Source organism: Sodiomyces alcalophilus (assembly GCF_042370955.1).
Source record: "Sodiomyces alcalophilus JCM 7366 unplaced genomic scaffold ACRALscaffold_6, whole genome shotgun sequence".
Taxonomy (NCBI): Eukaryota; Fungi; Ascomycota; class Sordariomycetes; order Glomerellales; family Plectosphaerellaceae; genus Sodiomyces; species Sodiomyces alcalophilus.
The window spans coordinates 1,252,622-1,269,864 of NW_027263537.1; the positions used below are offsets into that span (position 1 = coordinate 1,252,622).

General features: G+C 54.0%; 6 protein-coding genes across 6 annotated transcripts; 4 read left to right on the forward strand and 2 right to left on the reverse strand.

Annotated features, from left to right (window-relative positions):
- Nucleotides 1–346: 346 nt before the first annotated feature.
- Nucleotides 347–3,336, reverse strand: ACRALDRAFT_1063185 (uncharacterized protein). The gene is made up of 6 exons (XM_071016748.1): nt 2,878–3,336; nt 2,499–2,808; nt 2,367–2,425; nt 2,268–2,307; nt 1,710–2,201; nt 347–1,652 (listed from the first exon to the last, which is right to left on the reverse strand). The coding sequence occupies exons 1-6, from the start codon at nt 2,984–2,986 to the stop codon at nt 974–976; spliced, it is 1,689 nt and encodes a 562-aa protein (XP_070873326.1). The 5' UTR covers nt 2,987–3,336; the 3' UTR covers nt 347–973.
- On the forward strand, nt 3,299–3,739 carry ACRALDRAFT_1076079 (uncharacterized protein; the record flags this gene model as incomplete). The annotated part of the gene is made up of 2 exons (XM_071018467.1): nt 3,299–3,656; nt 3,695–3,739. Exons 1-2 carry the CDS (start codon nt 3,531–3,533, stop codon nt 3,737–3,739), a joined length of 171 nt encoding a protein of 56 aa, XP_070873327.1. The 5' UTR covers nt 3,299–3,530.
- Nucleotides 3,740–6,779: 3,040 nt separating this feature from the next.
- ACRALDRAFT_209715 (uncharacterized protein) lies at nt 6,780–7,353 on the forward strand (the record flags this gene model as incomplete). The annotated part of the gene is made up of 5 exons (XM_071022818.1): nt 6,780–6,854; nt 6,884–6,987; nt 7,029–7,127; nt 7,151–7,210; nt 7,287–7,353. 5 exons carry the CDS (start codon nt 6,780–6,782, stop codon nt 7,351–7,353), a joined length of 405 nt encoding a protein of 134 aa, XP_070873328.1.
- A 74-nt stretch (nt 7,354–7,427) lies between these two features.
- ACRALDRAFT_209716 (uncharacterized protein) lies at nt 7,428–11,429 on the reverse strand (the record flags this gene model as incomplete). Its single annotated transcript, XM_071022819.1, is given in 26 exon segments — nt 7,428–7,533; nt 7,592–7,814; nt 7,873–7,942; nt 8,143–8,178; nt 8,292–8,294; nt 8,312–8,390; nt 8,460–8,581; nt 8,619–8,770; nt 8,797–9,089; nt 9,123–9,233; nt 9,274–9,322; nt 9,371–9,380; nt 9,451–9,613; nt 9,697–9,730; nt 9,779–9,813; nt 9,882–10,033; nt 10,069–10,079; nt 10,124–10,160; nt 10,184–10,285; nt 10,379–10,662; nt 10,687–10,793; nt 10,902–10,931; nt 11,002–11,036; nt 11,071–11,198; nt 11,259–11,300; nt 11,378–11,429. 26 exon segments carry the CDS (start codon nt 11,427–11,429, stop codon nt 7,428–7,430), a joined length of 2,466 nt encoding a protein of 821 aa, XP_070873329.1.
- Nucleotides 11,430–11,473: 44 nt separating this feature from the next.
- Nucleotides 11,474–13,187, forward strand: ACRALDRAFT_1076080 (uncharacterized protein). The gene is made up of 2 exons (XM_071018468.1): nt 11,474–11,824; nt 12,140–13,187. The coding sequence occupies exons 1-2, from the start codon at nt 11,664–11,666 to the stop codon at nt 12,660–12,662; spliced, it is 684 nt and encodes a 227-aa protein (XP_070873330.1). The 5' UTR covers nt 11,474–11,663; the 3' UTR covers nt 12,663–13,187.
- Nucleotides 13,188–13,566: 379 nt separating this feature from the next.
- ACRALDRAFT_1070132 (uncharacterized protein) lies at nt 13,567–14,869 on the forward strand (the record flags this gene model as incomplete). Its single annotated transcript, XM_071017738.1, has 4 exons — nt 13,567–13,628; nt 13,699–13,793; nt 13,886–14,712; nt 14,789–14,869. 4 exons carry the CDS (start codon nt 13,567–13,569, stop codon nt 14,867–14,869), a joined length of 1,065 nt encoding a protein of 354 aa, XP_070873331.1.
- Between the last annotated feature and the right edge of the window lie 2,374 nt (nt 14,870–17,243).

Genomic DNA, 17,243 nt, shown 5'->3' on the forward strand with positions numbered 1-17,243 from the left:
TAATGCCCGACACCCTGCTCCTATCCGACATTTCTCCACACCTGCTCTCAAGTTCCCTTCTTTCCTTGTTTCGAGCCCGGGTGTGTCTTGCTAAGCACCACCGCTGGAATACGTGGACGGCGAAGAAGCAACGGGCCAAGCTCCCCAAACTTTGAATTGTGGTGCCGTATCCATGTCTTCAGTATTTTGTTACTTCATTTGTCCAGTCACGGCTCCCTGCCCGTCCCCGTGCTCTCAGGGCTCAAACCGACACTCTGTAACGGGGACCCTAGTTCTGCCCGACAGCGGGGCCGCGGTGGCTGCCACGAGGTCGATCCGGGCCCCTGGGTTACATACGAAGTACTGTAGCCGCTGACCTCACCTCACATTATCACATTGTGCCCTGACAACCAGCCAAGCTGGCCCCCACCTCGTCGTCGTCTCAAATGCACACGTCACAATGATCCTGTTGAGAATGTCTTCTCTATTGTGATGTGAACTTGCTGCGCCTCCTCCCCGCTCTCCATCCCGGAAATCTTGGAATAATAACAATCGTTCGTGGTCAGAAAATTCCATTACAAAGCCATATCGTGATCAAGAGGGCCTTTTACCCAGAAAATGTCCCGAAAAATGAAAAGAAAATAAGGGGAAAATGAAAATGAAAGAAAACAAAAAAGACACCGTAGCTCCAGTCCCACCAGTTGCTTCCTTTTGTATCCCCCTTGTACATTTGGTTGCCCTTGGTTCCCATCCGGTATCCCCCCTCTGTGAGTAGTAAGTGGTATAAGTCCCATGTATACAATCCAACGCCAGTCCTTCCCTGTATTCTACTCATTTATCTTCGCATGTCCTTTTCCAAATCGGTAATGATCCAAGAGATGGGGTATGGTGGGGAGGTAAAACGTCGACAAGGAGTTTGTGGGCGCTCAACGCCCACAAGTTGGCGCAAAACGCAAAAAGAAAAGCATGTCGGTTATGTCTTGGGGTCATCGTTCTAAGGTCGGGCATTTTCGTCATCAGTCTTCAGGAGTCCGTCCCTCTCCGTCGCGTCAACGGCCGTCTCAATGTCGTTAGTGGGTTCGTCAAACCGGCCACCACCTTCCGTAATCTGGAGACTGAGGAAGGCACCGACGACCGTGATAAGGCCACTCGTCCACCAGGCGAGTCCCGAGTACCCACTCCTCAGGCCCAGGGCGTAGAGGAGTCCGGAAATGGTCGGTCCTACGGCTCGGCACAGGCTGGCCGTCGAGGCGGCCACTCCGTTGATCGTCCCCAGGGTGGTCAGGTTGGGAACCGCGTTGGTCAGGAGAATGGCGTTGCTCGGATAGGCCATGGTCGAGAAGGTGCACTTCCAGACCACGAGGATGTAGATGCCCACAATCCGGAGGTTTTCCGGGAGGAGAACCACGTAGGGCGTCGTAAAGTACAGGAGGAAGTAGGATACCGCCAAAAGCCGGAATAGTCGCAGCGGCCCCAGTCTCCGCGTGACCAGGGGGAAGAGGAACAGGTTGGAAAATATCGAGTAGATGCCTTGCACGGAGAGGATGACGCCAATCTCCTTGGTTTCCATGCCGAACCCGTCAACAAACTTGAAGGGCAAATGGAAGTCCTTGTCCGCCGGTGGCTTGGTACTGAGAAAGACGGGAAACAGCTGGTCGAACGTCATGGTGTGGCTGTAGGTTCACGTTAGCGACACGACCCCTCTCGTCTCAGAAAGGACCAACACCCACAATGCCAGAATGCCGTAGGAGATGATGTTCAGAATGACCGGCTTGGTGAAGACCTTCGGCTTGGGCTCCGGCACGGTCTTGACACCGTCGAACGATGAGAAATTGAGGTCCAGAGACTCGCGTGGCTCGGCACCAGACGTCGTATTTAAACGGGGCGAATTTTCGGTCGTGCGGTAACCGGGGAGCTCATCATCGTCAAGCAGGGCCTCCTTCTCCTCTTCCTCCGATGCAAGTTGGCGATTCCTAGGCCGCATCCAAGACGTAAAGAGCTTTCCGAGTTCTACTCCGCGGTCTCTGCGATTCTTCTTCTCCGAGTGCGTCTCCTCCAGGAACAAGAGTCCGATCACGACGCCGCAAAAAACCGTCGCAGCGCTGAACAAGTTGGGGAGCAGGTAGGGATATTTGTCCCAGATGGTCCCCCGGGCGAATAGGTTGGGATAGCTGATACACGGCCGAGCGAGGGCACCACCAATCATTGGCCCGATAATCGATCTATGGCAGTCCGTTAGCTCAGGGGAACGGTGCGCAAGCGCAACCTCTCCTTCTCCGCGCACTCACCCAAGACACCAGACCAAAGGCATTATGGTATAAGCGCGAGCTAAGAATATTCGTTAGTGACCGAAACCCTTGTTGGGTCCTTCAGACATTGGGACGTACGCTGATGTTCCTTGACTGTTACCAGCTCGGCAACAGTGGTTTGCAGAACTCCAATATTCCTGCTCCAGTGTCAGTCTCTTGACCCGGGAGGGGACCTTCAGAACGCCCCGACCAGTACGGCGGCAGACATACCCATTCAGGAAACCACCCAATGCGCGGGCAATGAGTGCAACAGTAAGATTAGGCGCAAATCCAAACACCAGCACACTCAGAGCTGTGCCGGCAAGGCCAGTCAGAAGAACCGGTTTCCGTCCAATCCTGTCACTCAGCCTCCCCCACATGACTCCCGTGGAGAATTCAGCCAGGGTGAAGGCAGACGTAACCATTCCGGCGTACACAGAGATCTTGGTCTCATCCTCCGTGATGTGAAAGTCCTCGATCATGTAGTAGATGTAGGGGAAGATGGACATGAAGGCAATCGGCTCGCATATCCTGCATAGGGCTGTGCGGTGTTGGGCGATGGTCAGAACACATGCCATTGCTTACCCGTCGTCTGTAGTGAGAAACTCACCTAGCACAAACATCTGCCGTACGGGGAATGGAGGCAGTTTCTTGCTTGCCATCTTGTCATCGGCGGCAGCATCTCCCGCCTGGAGGGTCGAATACCCCTTTCTCGCCATGGTCTGGGTATGCCAAGTGTGATGTGAGTATGTCGATGAGAAGACCCAAGGGGAGAACCGAAAGAAGATCCACGGATGGCTTCTCAGATGAAACAGGCGCCGGGTGTCGTAATATATGGGGGTTTGGTTCGGTAGTTATTGTCTTTCGCTTCGTGGGGGGACGGCAGGCCCAAACAGATGAGAGCTGCCCCTTGTTGTTCCAGAAATTGATGGTGCACGAGACGCTAACAGATGAGCTAGCGCTCAGGGGATCCCGGTGATGTCACCAGCAATATAAAAGAAACGGGATGTCATGAAAGGGGAAGAAAAAGAAAAAGGAAAGTGAGACCTGGACTCTTCAGACGATGTGGCTCGTCGGGTTTATGAAGTACGAAGACAGAATAGTACAACGTACGTTGTACATAATGGGCTGAAGGAAACAGAACGCGCCAGGGCAAGAAAATAAAAGTGGGATTAGGATAGTCACCGAGGTCCAGGAAGACCCCCGGATCGGCTGTGCTAGGACAAGTCAACAACACCATCATCTTGCTACGAGGCATTGGGCATGGGGATCTGCTTGGGTTGGAACAGCGGTGACCAGGCAAACAAACCCAAAGCGATTCACACCCAGTGGATGCGGCGAACGGCAGAGAAGGGGTTCCCCGTCGAGTCTCCCCACCCCGGCTCGATGGTGATGGGCCCCTGGTCCCGGAACCCTGGACAGTCCAGTCCCAGGGAGTCAGTCCTATTTTCGATGGCTTGAGTGGGACCTAGCCCGACTCTAGCCCTCATCCATATGTATTTCGTAAGTACGTTGTACCTCCATGCCGACAGCACTCACGTTTGTTGGGGGCGCTCCCGGAAGAGCCAGGTGCGTTGGCAAAGACTGATGATGCCCGAACAGGGGGTGGTAAGCGATTTGGTGTTTGGTAGGGGATTGTGGGTGAGGCAAAGCAGCAAGGGTTGCGACCAAGCTAAATTACAATGTACACCGTAGTAATGTCTGAAATGGACAAAAAAGAAAGAACGCTGTGGGCGGTCATGATCTGAGTAGCGGGTACATAGCGACGAGGTACCCTTGGCATTACCAGGCTACCCGGAAATCGCATGGCTTTCCGGTGGGGCCTTGGTCGGTGGGGAGGGGATTTGCGAATATTGGTGACAAACAGCTTGACAGGCGGCAGGGCCTCTGTGGATCGTTGGCAGACCGCTCCTTGGAACGTCTGAGGACGGTAGGCTGTACACTTCTAGGCACCTGCTTTCCCACCCCACCCCACACCTTTGGCCTTGTCATTCCGATCAGCAACCCCGCTACGACGGACTTCGTTAGAATGCTGTGTTTGTGTTTGGGTGACTGGGACAGGACTGATGACCGAGTCTGACCCCAACTCTGGCCGTTCTGACTGAACCGGAGAGGCCGCCCTAGCCGCGCTCGTACCTGACCCAATACGCCCGTCCCGTGCTGTCGATGATGAGCGATGACGATTGACATGATCACATAAAAGTTGGTTTCTTCGCTTTTCATATGGACTTCGTACGGAGAGGCGGTGAAAAGCCAGGATCGATCTCTCGGTAGATTGTCCGGCGGCAGAGCCTAGCTATCGTCAAGACATACATAGCTGGGCTGGTGGTTAAGGCACGCAACAATATCTAGCCTTGTCATGTCTTCACATCAGTGTTCCTCCATTCGTTCTTCGTTCTTTCTGTCTCTGGATCTAGCGTAGTGACACAACGGCGGCAACATCCCGTCGGGTAGCGCCCGAAACTTTGTGCTGTCCTCCAAGTGCAACAAGCCGTTGCTCACAATGCATGTTTTCGGTACGTAGAAGTCTTTGTATGCCAGGGGCATATTCTCAACATGCCGTTAGCCTATTATGTCTGCATTTGGCTTTTCTTGATTGTTGATGGACGTGATTATGCCAAAGTGGCTGCGGCCGCCCTGCTTCGACTGATCGATATGCCGGATATGGAGCAAGTCCCTTCATCTACCCCGCCATCGCCATGAATACATACCTACTCAGTACCATTCCAAACGTACGAAGTAGGAACTAGGCAAGCGGGTGGAACCGCGGCTGCGTGGGCATGTGCAATGGTAGTGTACAACGTACATATGTACTGTAAATCGACGCCGCCTATCGCTGTTTCAGATCCTGGGGTACCTGGTAGATTGCCGGTACTACCATAGATAGGTACCTATCTGCTCGCCGGAGCACAAGTGCGGGCGAACTCGTCTGACGTCAATCCCAGCTGAGCAATCTCAGGGGAGCGGCTTGGTGCATGGAGCATGAAGCTCGCTGTTCCACTAGGGCAGAGCTGCGCGGGATACGTGGAGTATTCTAATAAGATCCCAGGAGGAAAAAGAAATAATTTGCAAGAAAAAATCGCAGATCATGTGAGCGGATGAGGGACACGGGAGAGTCATGGCTTACCCAGGGGTGAATCCCTTACCCAGTAATGTACATAGGTACAGCGTACTGTATGTTGCATACACGCACCCCCACATGGTGAGATTGGGAAGGCCGCAGGCCGCCCTATCGCCTGCTATGGGATGGCCCTATCCCGATCGGTTCATCGAGGTCCCGAACCACGAGGTTTTTAGTTGACCCCAAAGCAGTGTAGTCAGTATGTATTACGTGTCCATAGATCTTCGTGTTTTGGGTATCCCGTACCGACTCGAAATAACACCTGTCTGCCTCCTCCCGAGCACAGCCTCTACACGTATACGGATAGGGGTGGCTGAATGTGTGATCGTCATCGCATTGTGTTTTTCCTCTGGAAGGAAATAGGATGGACCCAGCCATGTCCTTGGAGTCCTAGGCAGACGGGGCGTACAACGTACATACTGGTAGGTATTCTGGCGCACAACATACTTCGTGATAGGGCCAGAAATGAAATTGTCGATATTTTTGGGAAATTGGTCATTCTGTCGGGCGAGCCAGGGATCAGGGTTCCAATCTTTGCCCATCAGCAGTCCCAGCGCCAGCATTTTACCTGTACCACCCACCGTACGTGCCCTGTGCAAACCGCTTTGCTGGGACAGCTGAACCACGCGAACGCCGGAGCCTGTGCCGACTTTTTTTTAGGTCTCGGGTTCCTTATTTGCAACGGCATATGTACGCATCGGGCCTGGACTAGTATCATTATGTACTATGCACTTTGGTGTTGTATCAGCTTCCGGTGTAGCAGTTTGCGGTATCGATGTTCACTTACAAGGTACTTGTCCCTGATCATCTTGCCCGGGAAACTGACCGCTTGAAAGTACACGCAAAGGGAGACGTAGACGTCCTTATTGAATGGCCGACATTGTGTGGAGGATAGTCAGCAAGGGTGCATCTCGTATTTCGTAATGTGCAGGTCATATGTCGTGCAGATTTCTCAGATCCCACGATGAAACTGTTTCGTGGATTCCGCTCCCACTTTCGACGTAACCCTGACCCCCAACCTTGATTTCTTGGCCTTTTTCATATCTCTCGACTTCGTATGCCTTCTCTTTGGATCATCTCGAAGAAACGGCCAAATTGGCAGCGTTGAAACCATAACACATCCGTGCTGCTCAATGATTAGTACATTGCCCATTGGCGGTGATATTAATCGAATTACATACCTGTCATTCCGATATAAGTTCAAACAACCAACTCGCCTCGTCAATATCCAGGTCCCAGAGAAGAGATACTTGTGAATTAAACATTTGCCAGCAGATTGCGACAAAGCACGTGCAAAAAGACCTGACGGGTTAACATGTTCGTTTCCTCTCGCCTTAACCAAAGGAGTACCTAGGCAGTGGCAAGGAGGCAAGGATTGCCGTCAATGGTCAATGGGGGAAAGGTACCTGTGGGGTACCCAGGCCCAGGAATCGGAGAAGGTCCTGGCGACCCGGATGACCGGAACCGTCAGGGACCATGGAAAGTCTCCTATTAGTGCAACGAGTGGGAACACCCCAAGCTTGGCGACCCATCGAGGGGGAGGAGCCGAATGGTCGGGGAATACAGCTCTCTCTGCCGGACTACTCGGGCAAGTGGGGAGTGACAAATAGAACGAACGGTTTGCTTCCGATGGGCTGTAGTTCAGGCGCCGGTGTTGTGAACCGTCAGGAACAGGTTAGCCCAGTAGGCCCGATACGCCTCATTGGGATGCGCACAACGCAACAATCTCCAACAATCAAGTGTGTGTTGAAGTTCGTTTCAGACCGGCACCATTCCGCGCCACGCCCCAGAACAACGCCGCGCGCCATTCGGGTTTACTAGTGTACGTTGTAGACCATTAATATTTTCCTCTGGAGGTAGATCCGAGGTTTCGGATAGTGTGGCGTCCATGCTTCTAGAGATTCCACGGGATGTGCCAAGAATTCCGTAGGTTCCGCAGTTTCCTGCAATGTACCAGATCTCTGAAGGGAAGGGAGAAAAAAAGAAGGAAAAAAAAAGGAGGGAGTGGGGAGCCAAAGCCGTCCCACGATACCTCTCGATTATGAGAGCACATCATCCTCCTGAAATGTTGACGTTAGGAGGGCCAACAGAATGTCGTCGAATTGTTCCGTGGATGGGCTGGGCGATACGGAAAACCAGGCGTTTCTGCACGGTCATGTGTGTGTGTGTGTGTGTGTGTCCATCGTTACAACGTACAACGTACGTTGTAAAATGTAAAATGACGATCTGAAGCCCCTTGTCGGTGCCAAGTCGAATTGGAATGAAAGTTGGTGGATGGATCCATGATTCGCAGCTCGTTCTCATCACGGGAATTCTGGCACCGAATGTCTCGACTAATAAAATCTTCAGGGTTGGAATGGGGCAGGCCCAGAGGAGAAATAAAATTGGACGGTTATGGCGATCTCTTGCGTAGCGGGTAAGCGGAACTGACACAGGACGGTGGTTCCTGCCGACTATTGGTTACGAAAGTAAGCAAGTGCTGACCGGCAGCTGAGCCGTGAGTATCAATGATAAAAGGGGGCGGGGCAAGAGTCCATGTGACGTCAAATTGTTTCTTTTTAATTTGATAAAGTTTTTTTTATTTTTTATTTTCTCTTTCCTTTTTCCTTTTCCTGTTTTTTTCTTATTCCTTGATTTTCTCCTAGATCCAGGCCGGGCATAATTAATAATCAATTTAAATATCGACGAATTTAGTTTCGGGGAAGCAGGCAGAATATCCGTACCGTATCAGTTTTATTGCTTTTACACTTGCACCTCTGCTTCGTCCGAGTTCGAGTCGAGCCCTTGACTCATCGTCTCTTCGCAAAAGAGCGGTCGGTCGTGCCTTCTTACTTCGTTACTCTTCGCTATTAACAACCTAAGGAGAACAGAACGCACCTATTGCTTACAACGTTTGTACACACATTCTGCCTACCTAAGGTTACCTAAGGTAGGTAGGTACTCTGGTCATAGCTTCCCCGCAATCTGTGTCCCAGTTTCGTGCCGCTTCATGGCAGTTGCGCCTGACTCAGCATCCTCGTTCTTTCTTCTTCTTATTTTCCCCTCTCATTCCCGTTTTCAACCATGCCCACATACAGCTGTACCTCGTGAACCGCCCGGCCATGAAAGCGTATTCGTACATATGCGGTACGTACATCGTACCTAGGTGAGGTGAGGGGGTAGGCGTGCCCCACCAACATGATTTCGAGGATCCCTGCAGGACTCGGAGATTATCCTGTGAGACACCTCACAAACTTGCATGCATTGTTCTTTCCGCCGATAACATGCTGCAGGGCGAGTGCTCGTGATCTGATCCTCCAAGTAACGCCGAAGCGGGCGACAAATGCGACGATGCTCACGAAGCCCTCAACCTGCGGCCATGCATCGGATGGATGTGACTTGCCTGTCGGTTCGGATGCGCACTCTGACTTCTATTCGCCCGATCGCTTGCCTGGTCGTTGAGGAGGCATCGCCGCTCTACCCTACCGCGTTGGCGCCGCCAAGCTGCAGCTGCCTTCCATCTTGAGGCCAGCATCCGCTGATCAGTGGTGACCTGCGAATCGTCAGAACGACTGCCAGCCTGCCCACCGGCGCCTACGTGGAACAGTATCCATCCTATTTCCTCTCCGGATTGCTTCCTCACTCCCGCGGATCTCGGGCCGCCCATCAACCCTCCTTCACCGGCGACTGGCGGCATGTGGTTGACCGAGAACGTTGCACATCTGCAACGCAATGCGTGTCAGAGCATCGATGACTTTCTGCGGCTTCTTTGGGCATCGTGAGGCCTCCGAGGTCGCGACATGTCGTACATCCGCCCGTTCACCATGGTGTTGAGGCCGGCCGGATTCGCATTGCCGCTGGTAAAACTCACGCCCAGGCGGGGCACGTGTAAGCGACGTCCCCGACGTTTCAAGGCAAATCACCTGGCTCGTCGCATTCCAAACGATATCCATACCTATGGTGGCATGTTATAGGCGCCGCAATCAAGTGCCCAGGTATTCACAGTCTCGTTGCTAACTAGGTTCGGCATGTTTGTTTGCGAGTCGGCCCGGTAGCTTACCCGTCAACCACTCGATCTCCAACCGATTCTCCTTCCCGGGATGAAGACACGGCCTCTGGGTAAGACACGAGTCCGGTACCTTTCCCATGCAAGACGTCGTCAAGGGCATATATCCATCTGGTTATGGTGTTCGATGGCTTGAAGGGAGGAAAGAGACAGTATTCCGACCGGGCCAAGCTAGTTGTACTGGAATGTGACTGTAATTACAAGTCTTCCATGAGCTCCTTTACGACGGAGATGAAACAGTCGGTGGTCACTACACTACGCACAATTCGTTCACGGCGGCCATGTTTTCACCGGTGCCTGAAAAGGTCTCTGGCGCCCTTGCGTCCTATTCCCGAGTCCGTGTACATGCAAGGTTGCGCCATTTAATACAGAGTAGGTAACTCTGCGTGTCTGATGGCCCTCCGGAAAGACGGTGTTAGTACGCCCTGCAGAAGACCATATTGGTCACGGTATGCCGGTCAATTTGTGTTTGGATTGTTGCTGCAGAACGATGATTCCAGAGCCCACGAAATCGTACAGAAACATCTCAGCAAACGACCGAGGAAGAGCGAGAGAAAATGGAAGTTGGGGCCCGGGTGACCAATTTGGAGACCACATGACCTCCACAGGGGACTCTGTCTACGGCTACGTGGCACACGACGAAAGGCTCGACATGATGTTTGAGAAGACTATCGCCGGCCTTCTCATCACAAGCCGGGAAGGTGGTGACCGGATCCGATGGCTCGGCCTAGGATTAGTCGTGAGATGCACCCGGCGTCTCCAGATTCGGCAATGAACAGGAAGCGAGAGGGGGCGGATGAAGGCGAAGCCGCTGCGGCCGACAAACACGCCGCCGAGTGATGCATACTGAAACTGCGTTGGTTACGAGAAGACAGCAGCACTTTTTTTTTTTTTTTTTAGTAGGATTATTTTTCAGGCGAGACTGCATGCGCCTAGTTTGCTTACCCGTCGGCCGGTGAAGAGCGACGGACATCCAAATGCGTGAGACCCCTCTTGGATCAGGGGGACGTTCGATCCGCTTGGCGGCTGCAAGCCATGCTGCAGGAAGGGCGGCTGACTGGGTAGGTTCGTACCAAGACAAGGGGGATGGAAACCAACACAACAGTGAATGGGTTGTTCAAATCGAGGTTCTGCAGCCTTCTTGACCGAAATGTCCTCTGAGTGGCTCAGCCGCCCACCGGTCAGCCTGGGTACATGGCATTGATGTCCCTGGTACAGTTCCTCGAGTCCTCATTTCGTTAACCATTCACGACTTGTCGAGTTCCAGTGGACGGAAGGCTTCGCGATGTTCATGCATTTCCGGGGGTGAAGATTATATTCCCGCTTGTTCCGTCCCCCGTATCCCTCAACCGTCTCTTCTCTGGCTTGCCAGGTGGTTCATAAGCTTATTTCCCCATACGGCCTACGGTACTTAGCCGAGAAGCTAGTCCGAGAATACAATCGGGTATCCGGTAAGGAGGACTGCTACGCATAGCTCTTCAGTACTTCCCCCCACTCTCTTTGTTGATGTACGAATATGGTTTAGGATATTCAAGTGACATTCATTTTAGACATAAGCACTACTTGACTTGAGACAATAAGAGGCGAGACCAATGCGTTGTTCCTCATACGTTGTACGTTGGCTACCTAAGGTGCACATCCGCCACGGCGTTTGCGCGGCTGTCTCTCGAACGAGCCCTGCTGCAGAGAAGAGTCAGAAGGCCAGGACCGCGCAAGTAATCGCTTTGGTGAACGGTAAGTCTCGAAGCAATAAGTGCACGGCTACCTCAAGCAGTGTACAGCAACTCGACACAAGTGTCGAGCCGATATACCTACCTACGCACACCTATAACGTGGTGTTGTAAGTACATCGGCTCGACAGTTTTATCTCGTCACTGTAAATGACAAGGTAGCATTACTGTAGTTGCCTGAGATGGGTAGGCGGGCTCTACAGTGTACACACACGGTATAGCATTTGCCCCTCCCCCTCCTCCTCTGAGCTCCATTCCTCGACCATGATTCGTCCATTCGTGCATGAGCTACGTACATATGACTGTTCGCCTCAAAGCCTCCGTCTTCTTTCCTCATCAACGCAGCCACGCCAGCAAACCTAACCCGCTCACCGGTTTCCTTCCAGTAATACGGCTCCAAATCAGAAGTTGTCAAATCGTCTCGACTCACCCTTCCGACGTCGTTCAAGCTCCACCGCCGGCGGCTATTGCACCAACGATCTATACCTACAATCCGCACGATGCCCCCCAGAGAAAAGAGAGGCGGAGAGAACAGCAAGAAGGCCGCTGGTCTTGCTCGCAAACAAGAAGCGGCAGCTGCAAAGGCTGCCGAGGCTGAGGCCAAGAAGGCTGCCATCGAGGATAGCGAATGGTCAAAGGGCTCGAAGAATACATCTAAGAAGTAGGTACAACTACCGAGAAGGGAAAGAAAAGAACATGGGATGGGATTGGGGGAGGCAAAACGAGCGGACACAAACAATGGAACGGTGGACGGGGAGTTCGTGGACGGGATGGATCCTGGGAGACCAGACCACTCGCATCATTCCCATTCCAACGTCCTGGGTATCCGGACAAGGACCCCAGTCACCGACCGGTGACGGGGATTTCCCAAGCTCCCCGGCCTACCCCGGACCCCAAGTCCCAAAGCTCCCTCCCACTCGGTACAAACATCCCCTGGCCACCCTGAACATTGTACTGATGCAACTCGGCCGAATAGGGAAGCAGAAGCCGCGAAGAAGGCCGAGGCCGCACGCAAGAAGGCAGAGCGCGATGCCCTGTTGAGGGAAGAAGAAGCCAGCAACCCGAGCCGATCGACACCCAAGAAGTCCAAGACGGCCACGAAGAAGACCCGCGGCCTCGACCTGTCCCAGCTCGACGACGACGGCGGCAAAGCCCTGCCTGCACTCAACGCCTCGGGCCTAGACGACGCCCTCGACGCGCTGGCGCTGACGGGCTCGGGCCCCGGCGATGACAAGATTGAGAAACGGCCGGAGCGCCGCTTCAAGGGCGCGCTGGCTGCCTTTGAGCAGCGCCGGCTGCAGGAGATGGAGAGCGACGGCAGTGGGCAGGGATTGCGTCTCGCACAGCGCAAGGAGAGGATCCGGAAGGAATTCGAGAAGAGCCCGGAAAACCCGTTCAATCAGCTCACGGCGCGGTACGACGCGACCAAGGAGGAGTTGGACGAAATTAGAGAGAGGGAGAAGCAGAAGATCGAAAGCCGACTGGGGGCCAAGGGTTGAGTGTCTCACTCGCATCCTTGCCTTTTCGCTCTCTTCGCTCTCGCTCGCCGTCCTTTCCTCCCCCTGGCAAAAAGTCAGCAGTAGCCCGGGGCGCTCGGTTCGCTCGTGTTGCTTCGATATATGAAGACCGAGAAACGCTGTTACTTCGCCGAAATTATATTCACGGAGGATTCGGTGAGAGTGGCTGGGCTCTACAATGTGGGATCATCGCTCTTGAATCCAGATAGGTCATGGCGCAGGACAGGGAATATGATGAGCTGGCCCAGTTTTCAACTTGGGACGTTGACATGACATGGGAGCCTTGCCGCTTTTGTCTATTTTCGTTTATTTTCTCCCCTTTGCTTGACCGGGTGCCGGGGGTGTCGCGTGACTGACCTACACTTGGGGAGCGTAGCCCTGAGCCCTGAGCTTTACGAGCCCGCAATAATAGCCCGGCCGGCATCAGTCATCAAGCAGACAGGGGTTATTTGTGTGTGTAACCTCAACCCTACACTAATTATAAGCTCCTTGTATTATCACATGGCGTATTTCCCAGGATGCGAGTTGGTAGGCGAAATTAGCGTCGACCTCACCTCAGGTGTAGGTATTCGTAGCCTGGTCAGAGCGTTTTGTCCAGACTGTACAACGGACCCACAATTAAGTACTGTCCCTACTTCTTCACACTGTGCATACTACTGGCGTTCAAGCATAGATAAGATAAGAATAAGACCGGCAGAAGAAATACACCGCTTTCGCACACCGCTTCCGGAACGACCTGTGCCTCCAAGATGGTAGAATGTATGAATGGAATTATGACATCTGGTGTCTCACACTTGAAAGGCATCTGGGAAGACGGGTCAATTTATGCTGCTTATGCTCGCGAATCGGCCCTGTCTACGAGATCTTCATCTTTGAATGTTCCATCATGGCTAGTCTCAAGTTGACTGACATGCCGTCGCTACGGAGACAGCATACCCTGGCCGAATTGTGTGCAATCAAAATCCCATGGCCATCACCTCGATATTCTAGCTCGCACATGGCTAATACAACAATATAGCAATAGTCTGAAACATGCATGCCCTGAGGGAGTCTTCGTTAGTCCTACGCCAGGTGACCCGTCACTATGGCCCGGTGTCATGTTCATTCGGCGAGGTAAGGTCACTGCTTGAGATGGGTGTCAGTCAACTTCCAGGCTATTCCCCTAACACCCATATTGGGGGGATGACCACTGATGCCGCAATCAGGACCCTATGAGAACGCCGCCTTGCGATTTCAGATCTCCTTCGCGGACACGTACCCTCAATCACCGCCCCTAATCACTTTTGCAACCGACATGTTCCATCCCTTGCTCGCCCCTCTCACCACTTACATGTACACCACCGACGTCCAAGACAACGGCACCGTTAGCGCAACCGACGACGAGCGTCTCCCCCCCGGCGGCTTCTCCCTTCGTCACGGCTTTCCCGGCTGGCTCGGGCGTCGCGGTCGGACCCAAGCGGGAAGCCGGCATGCGAGCTGGGACCAACACCCACAGCAACAGCAGCAGCCACCAGGAACGCCGGTAAAAGCAGACGATGGAAATGGGAGCACGATGACGACGCCCGGATCCACCAGAACCACTGCCGCGACGACGAGTGGCGAAGGAGGCCGCCCGACGATCTACGAGGTCCTCCGCTATATCCGCAGCACGTTCGACGACGAGGCCGTGCTCGACTCGGTGCCGCTGCAGGCAGCTGGGAACCCGGGGGCGTGGCACGCGTGGCGCACTCGGCAGCGGATGAAGAAACCGGATCCGCATGTCGTGGCGACCACTGCGACCCCATCAGCTGGCGACCAAAGCCAAAATGACGAGGGGGAAGACTGCGACCCGAAGGAAGGAGAACCGGCGGGCGAGGAAACAGGGGCTGCCCCTCTTCCGTCAGGGCCGGTGACGCCTACGGTTGCTGCTAGGCAAACTGGGGAGTGGAACTGGGAAGGCGTGTGGGAGGATCGAGTGAGAAAGGGGATCGCTACTTCACTTTCCGACCCAGTATTGTATGGCTGTTCAAGTGCAGGAGCTGGGGATGATCTGGTATGTCTGCTTCGTCTTTTTCCCTTTCCTTCCTCTTCGTTCCCCGTCCTATCTGACATGCTAACTATAAATGCAGATTCATTTTCTCGCCATGGAAGAGAATGATGTCGCTGCCGTCAAGGAGAACCTCCTACGGACCCTGGGAGCTAGTGTCTGACTTGCTGCTTCCTTTAGCTTTTCATGTTCGGTCTCGCTTTCTTCCCTCCGACCTACCTATCTAGTACCTATATACCCACCGGCGTCTGGAAACCGATACCGTTCTTTGGCGTTTGGTCACTGTATATGGCTACAAGTGTCACACATATCTCCCGTCGAGAACCGTTGTAATCAACTCGTCATTCCGAACTTATATATTGAGCCTGTTGTTGGTAGTCTTCATCCCCAAATGCCCTGACATCCCACCAAACCGCCGCAGCGTAAGCCATGACCACAATGCTACTTAGGCCACCATCTTGCAACATACCGGAACCGGCACCTCTGCGGATCATCAAGCGGCGTCCCAGGCAGAGTTCGACCAAGAATGACGGACGCGATGAAAACAACGAGGGCTACCCCATGAGGACCTCGAGCGCCGAGACGGACGACAGCCTCGGCAGTGTTCCCGAGTCACCGGGAGGGGACTGGCCTTTGACGGTGAAGAAAAAACGACAGCAGGCCTCGCAATATATCCCTCGGGAAGAACTCGAAAGAACCATCGCTTGGGCGCCCCATGACCGGAAGAAGAATGCTCACTCAGTCACCCAACACGGGGGCGGAATGGTCCATTATGCCACGCCTTGCCCCGTCTTCAAGGGTTCGGATGCCAGTTACAGAGCTTATATTGAAGCATACGATAATCGTGCGCGAGACGGATGGCTGGCATCTCCCCAGCCCTCCCATGGCGACTGGGAGGCAACGTCGACTTTCCCTCCGCCTTTCCCGTCTAGTTTGCCGCATCCGTTCGCCCCTGACGCATTGGTGCTCGTCCCGCGCATTACTATAACACCCGAAGTCTCAGCACTGGACGAGAGTATCGACTCCATGTGGGTCGCTGTTGAAATTACTGGGCAGATCTGCGAATCGCAAAGCGGCCGGCCTGGACTGCCTCATATCAGTGGAATCGAAGGGGGATTCAACTCTGGTCTGTATCCTCAGCAAGGCTCCCTTTTGTCTGAAGTAGCCGTGACTCGGATGTCACGGACTTACCGCTAACGAGCCCAGATGCCTCTCGTTACGGTTGCCTTTCTGATCTTCGTGTTGAACTGCAATCCCTGGGGGACAACGTCATTGTTCACCTCATGCGGAACGATCCGTCTCCCACGCAAGTTTAGCCCTCCTAGATCCGGATCCGAGGACCTCCTGCCGAGTTGGTTGTTAATATCATCTTTGCAGCACCCTTTATGCTGGCTCGACGATCGTTCTTCTTGCGAATATCCGCTTCGCCAGTCCCACCGCCTCAGACTCTGGGCACTCTACGCACGTCCACCAGGAATCCGATCAACTCTTTGACGACCTGGAGTATCACTTGGGAAGCTCTATCATCGACTACCTACACGTCGGCCTGACCTACGCTCACTCCGCTTTCTCGGCCCGGGGTTCCCCGTCCTGGTTCCCTCGGGGTAAAGATGAAGAGAGTGGAAGTGCCGGTGGCGGACTTGCAAACTCGCAGACCCGTCTCGAGACCACGGCAACGGCTTCACTGAAGCGCTACAACTGCCGATCCCTATGGAGTTCCTGCCCCCCGCCAGTTCCAACGTCAAACCCGCTCCTTGATATCATCGCGGCCCACTGGTCTCCTGGTTGCACTGCAGAAGCCGCTCGTCGAATGGGGACATGCCGCCGAGCGGCGATGCTTCACAATGCAGTTGAGTTTCCGTCACATCGACGCAAGTTTCAAGAATGGGGAAGACAACGGAGGGGATCCGAGACTTCGGGCCCCGTGCCCACACGGATATACATGGAGGACGAGGACTACGCTTTCTACGACGGGGGTTGCATCGCGCCGCGGGTACCCTCGTAGGCAGTTCGGGCACCGCAACGCGGCGCGCCTAGGATGGCGGCAGCGGCGTTGTCGAAAGAATCGCGGAAGTCTTCCGGCAACCGAGCAAGGTCGCTGCTGCAGTGGATGCAGCGCTTCTCATCGGCGAATACATCGAGTGCCAGTCGGGACGAGAACTCGCTCGAGCACGGCGCTGGCGCAACAACGGGCAGAAGGATGGTGAGTGGTGGTGCAAGCCCATGGGCTACGGGGAAAAGGCTGGGAACACCAAGTTCTCACGAAATGACAACGTCGGCTGGATCGAGCGGATGGACTTCGAAGGAGATGCTGCAGGGCCGTCATGGGGACAAGCGGTGTGGGTCGGGCCGTGGAAGCATTGGAAGGGCGGACAGGGAGTCTGGTCGCTGGACGTGGGCGAGTTGGTGGTGAAGGTTGTATTGGGAGGAATGCGAAAGGGGTAACCATGCGTGAGAGGGGGGTTATGCGGCATGAGTAGAGATAGGGTACAGAACTTTTCCAAGGCTCTGCTTTGATATTCAACATATTGTAGAAG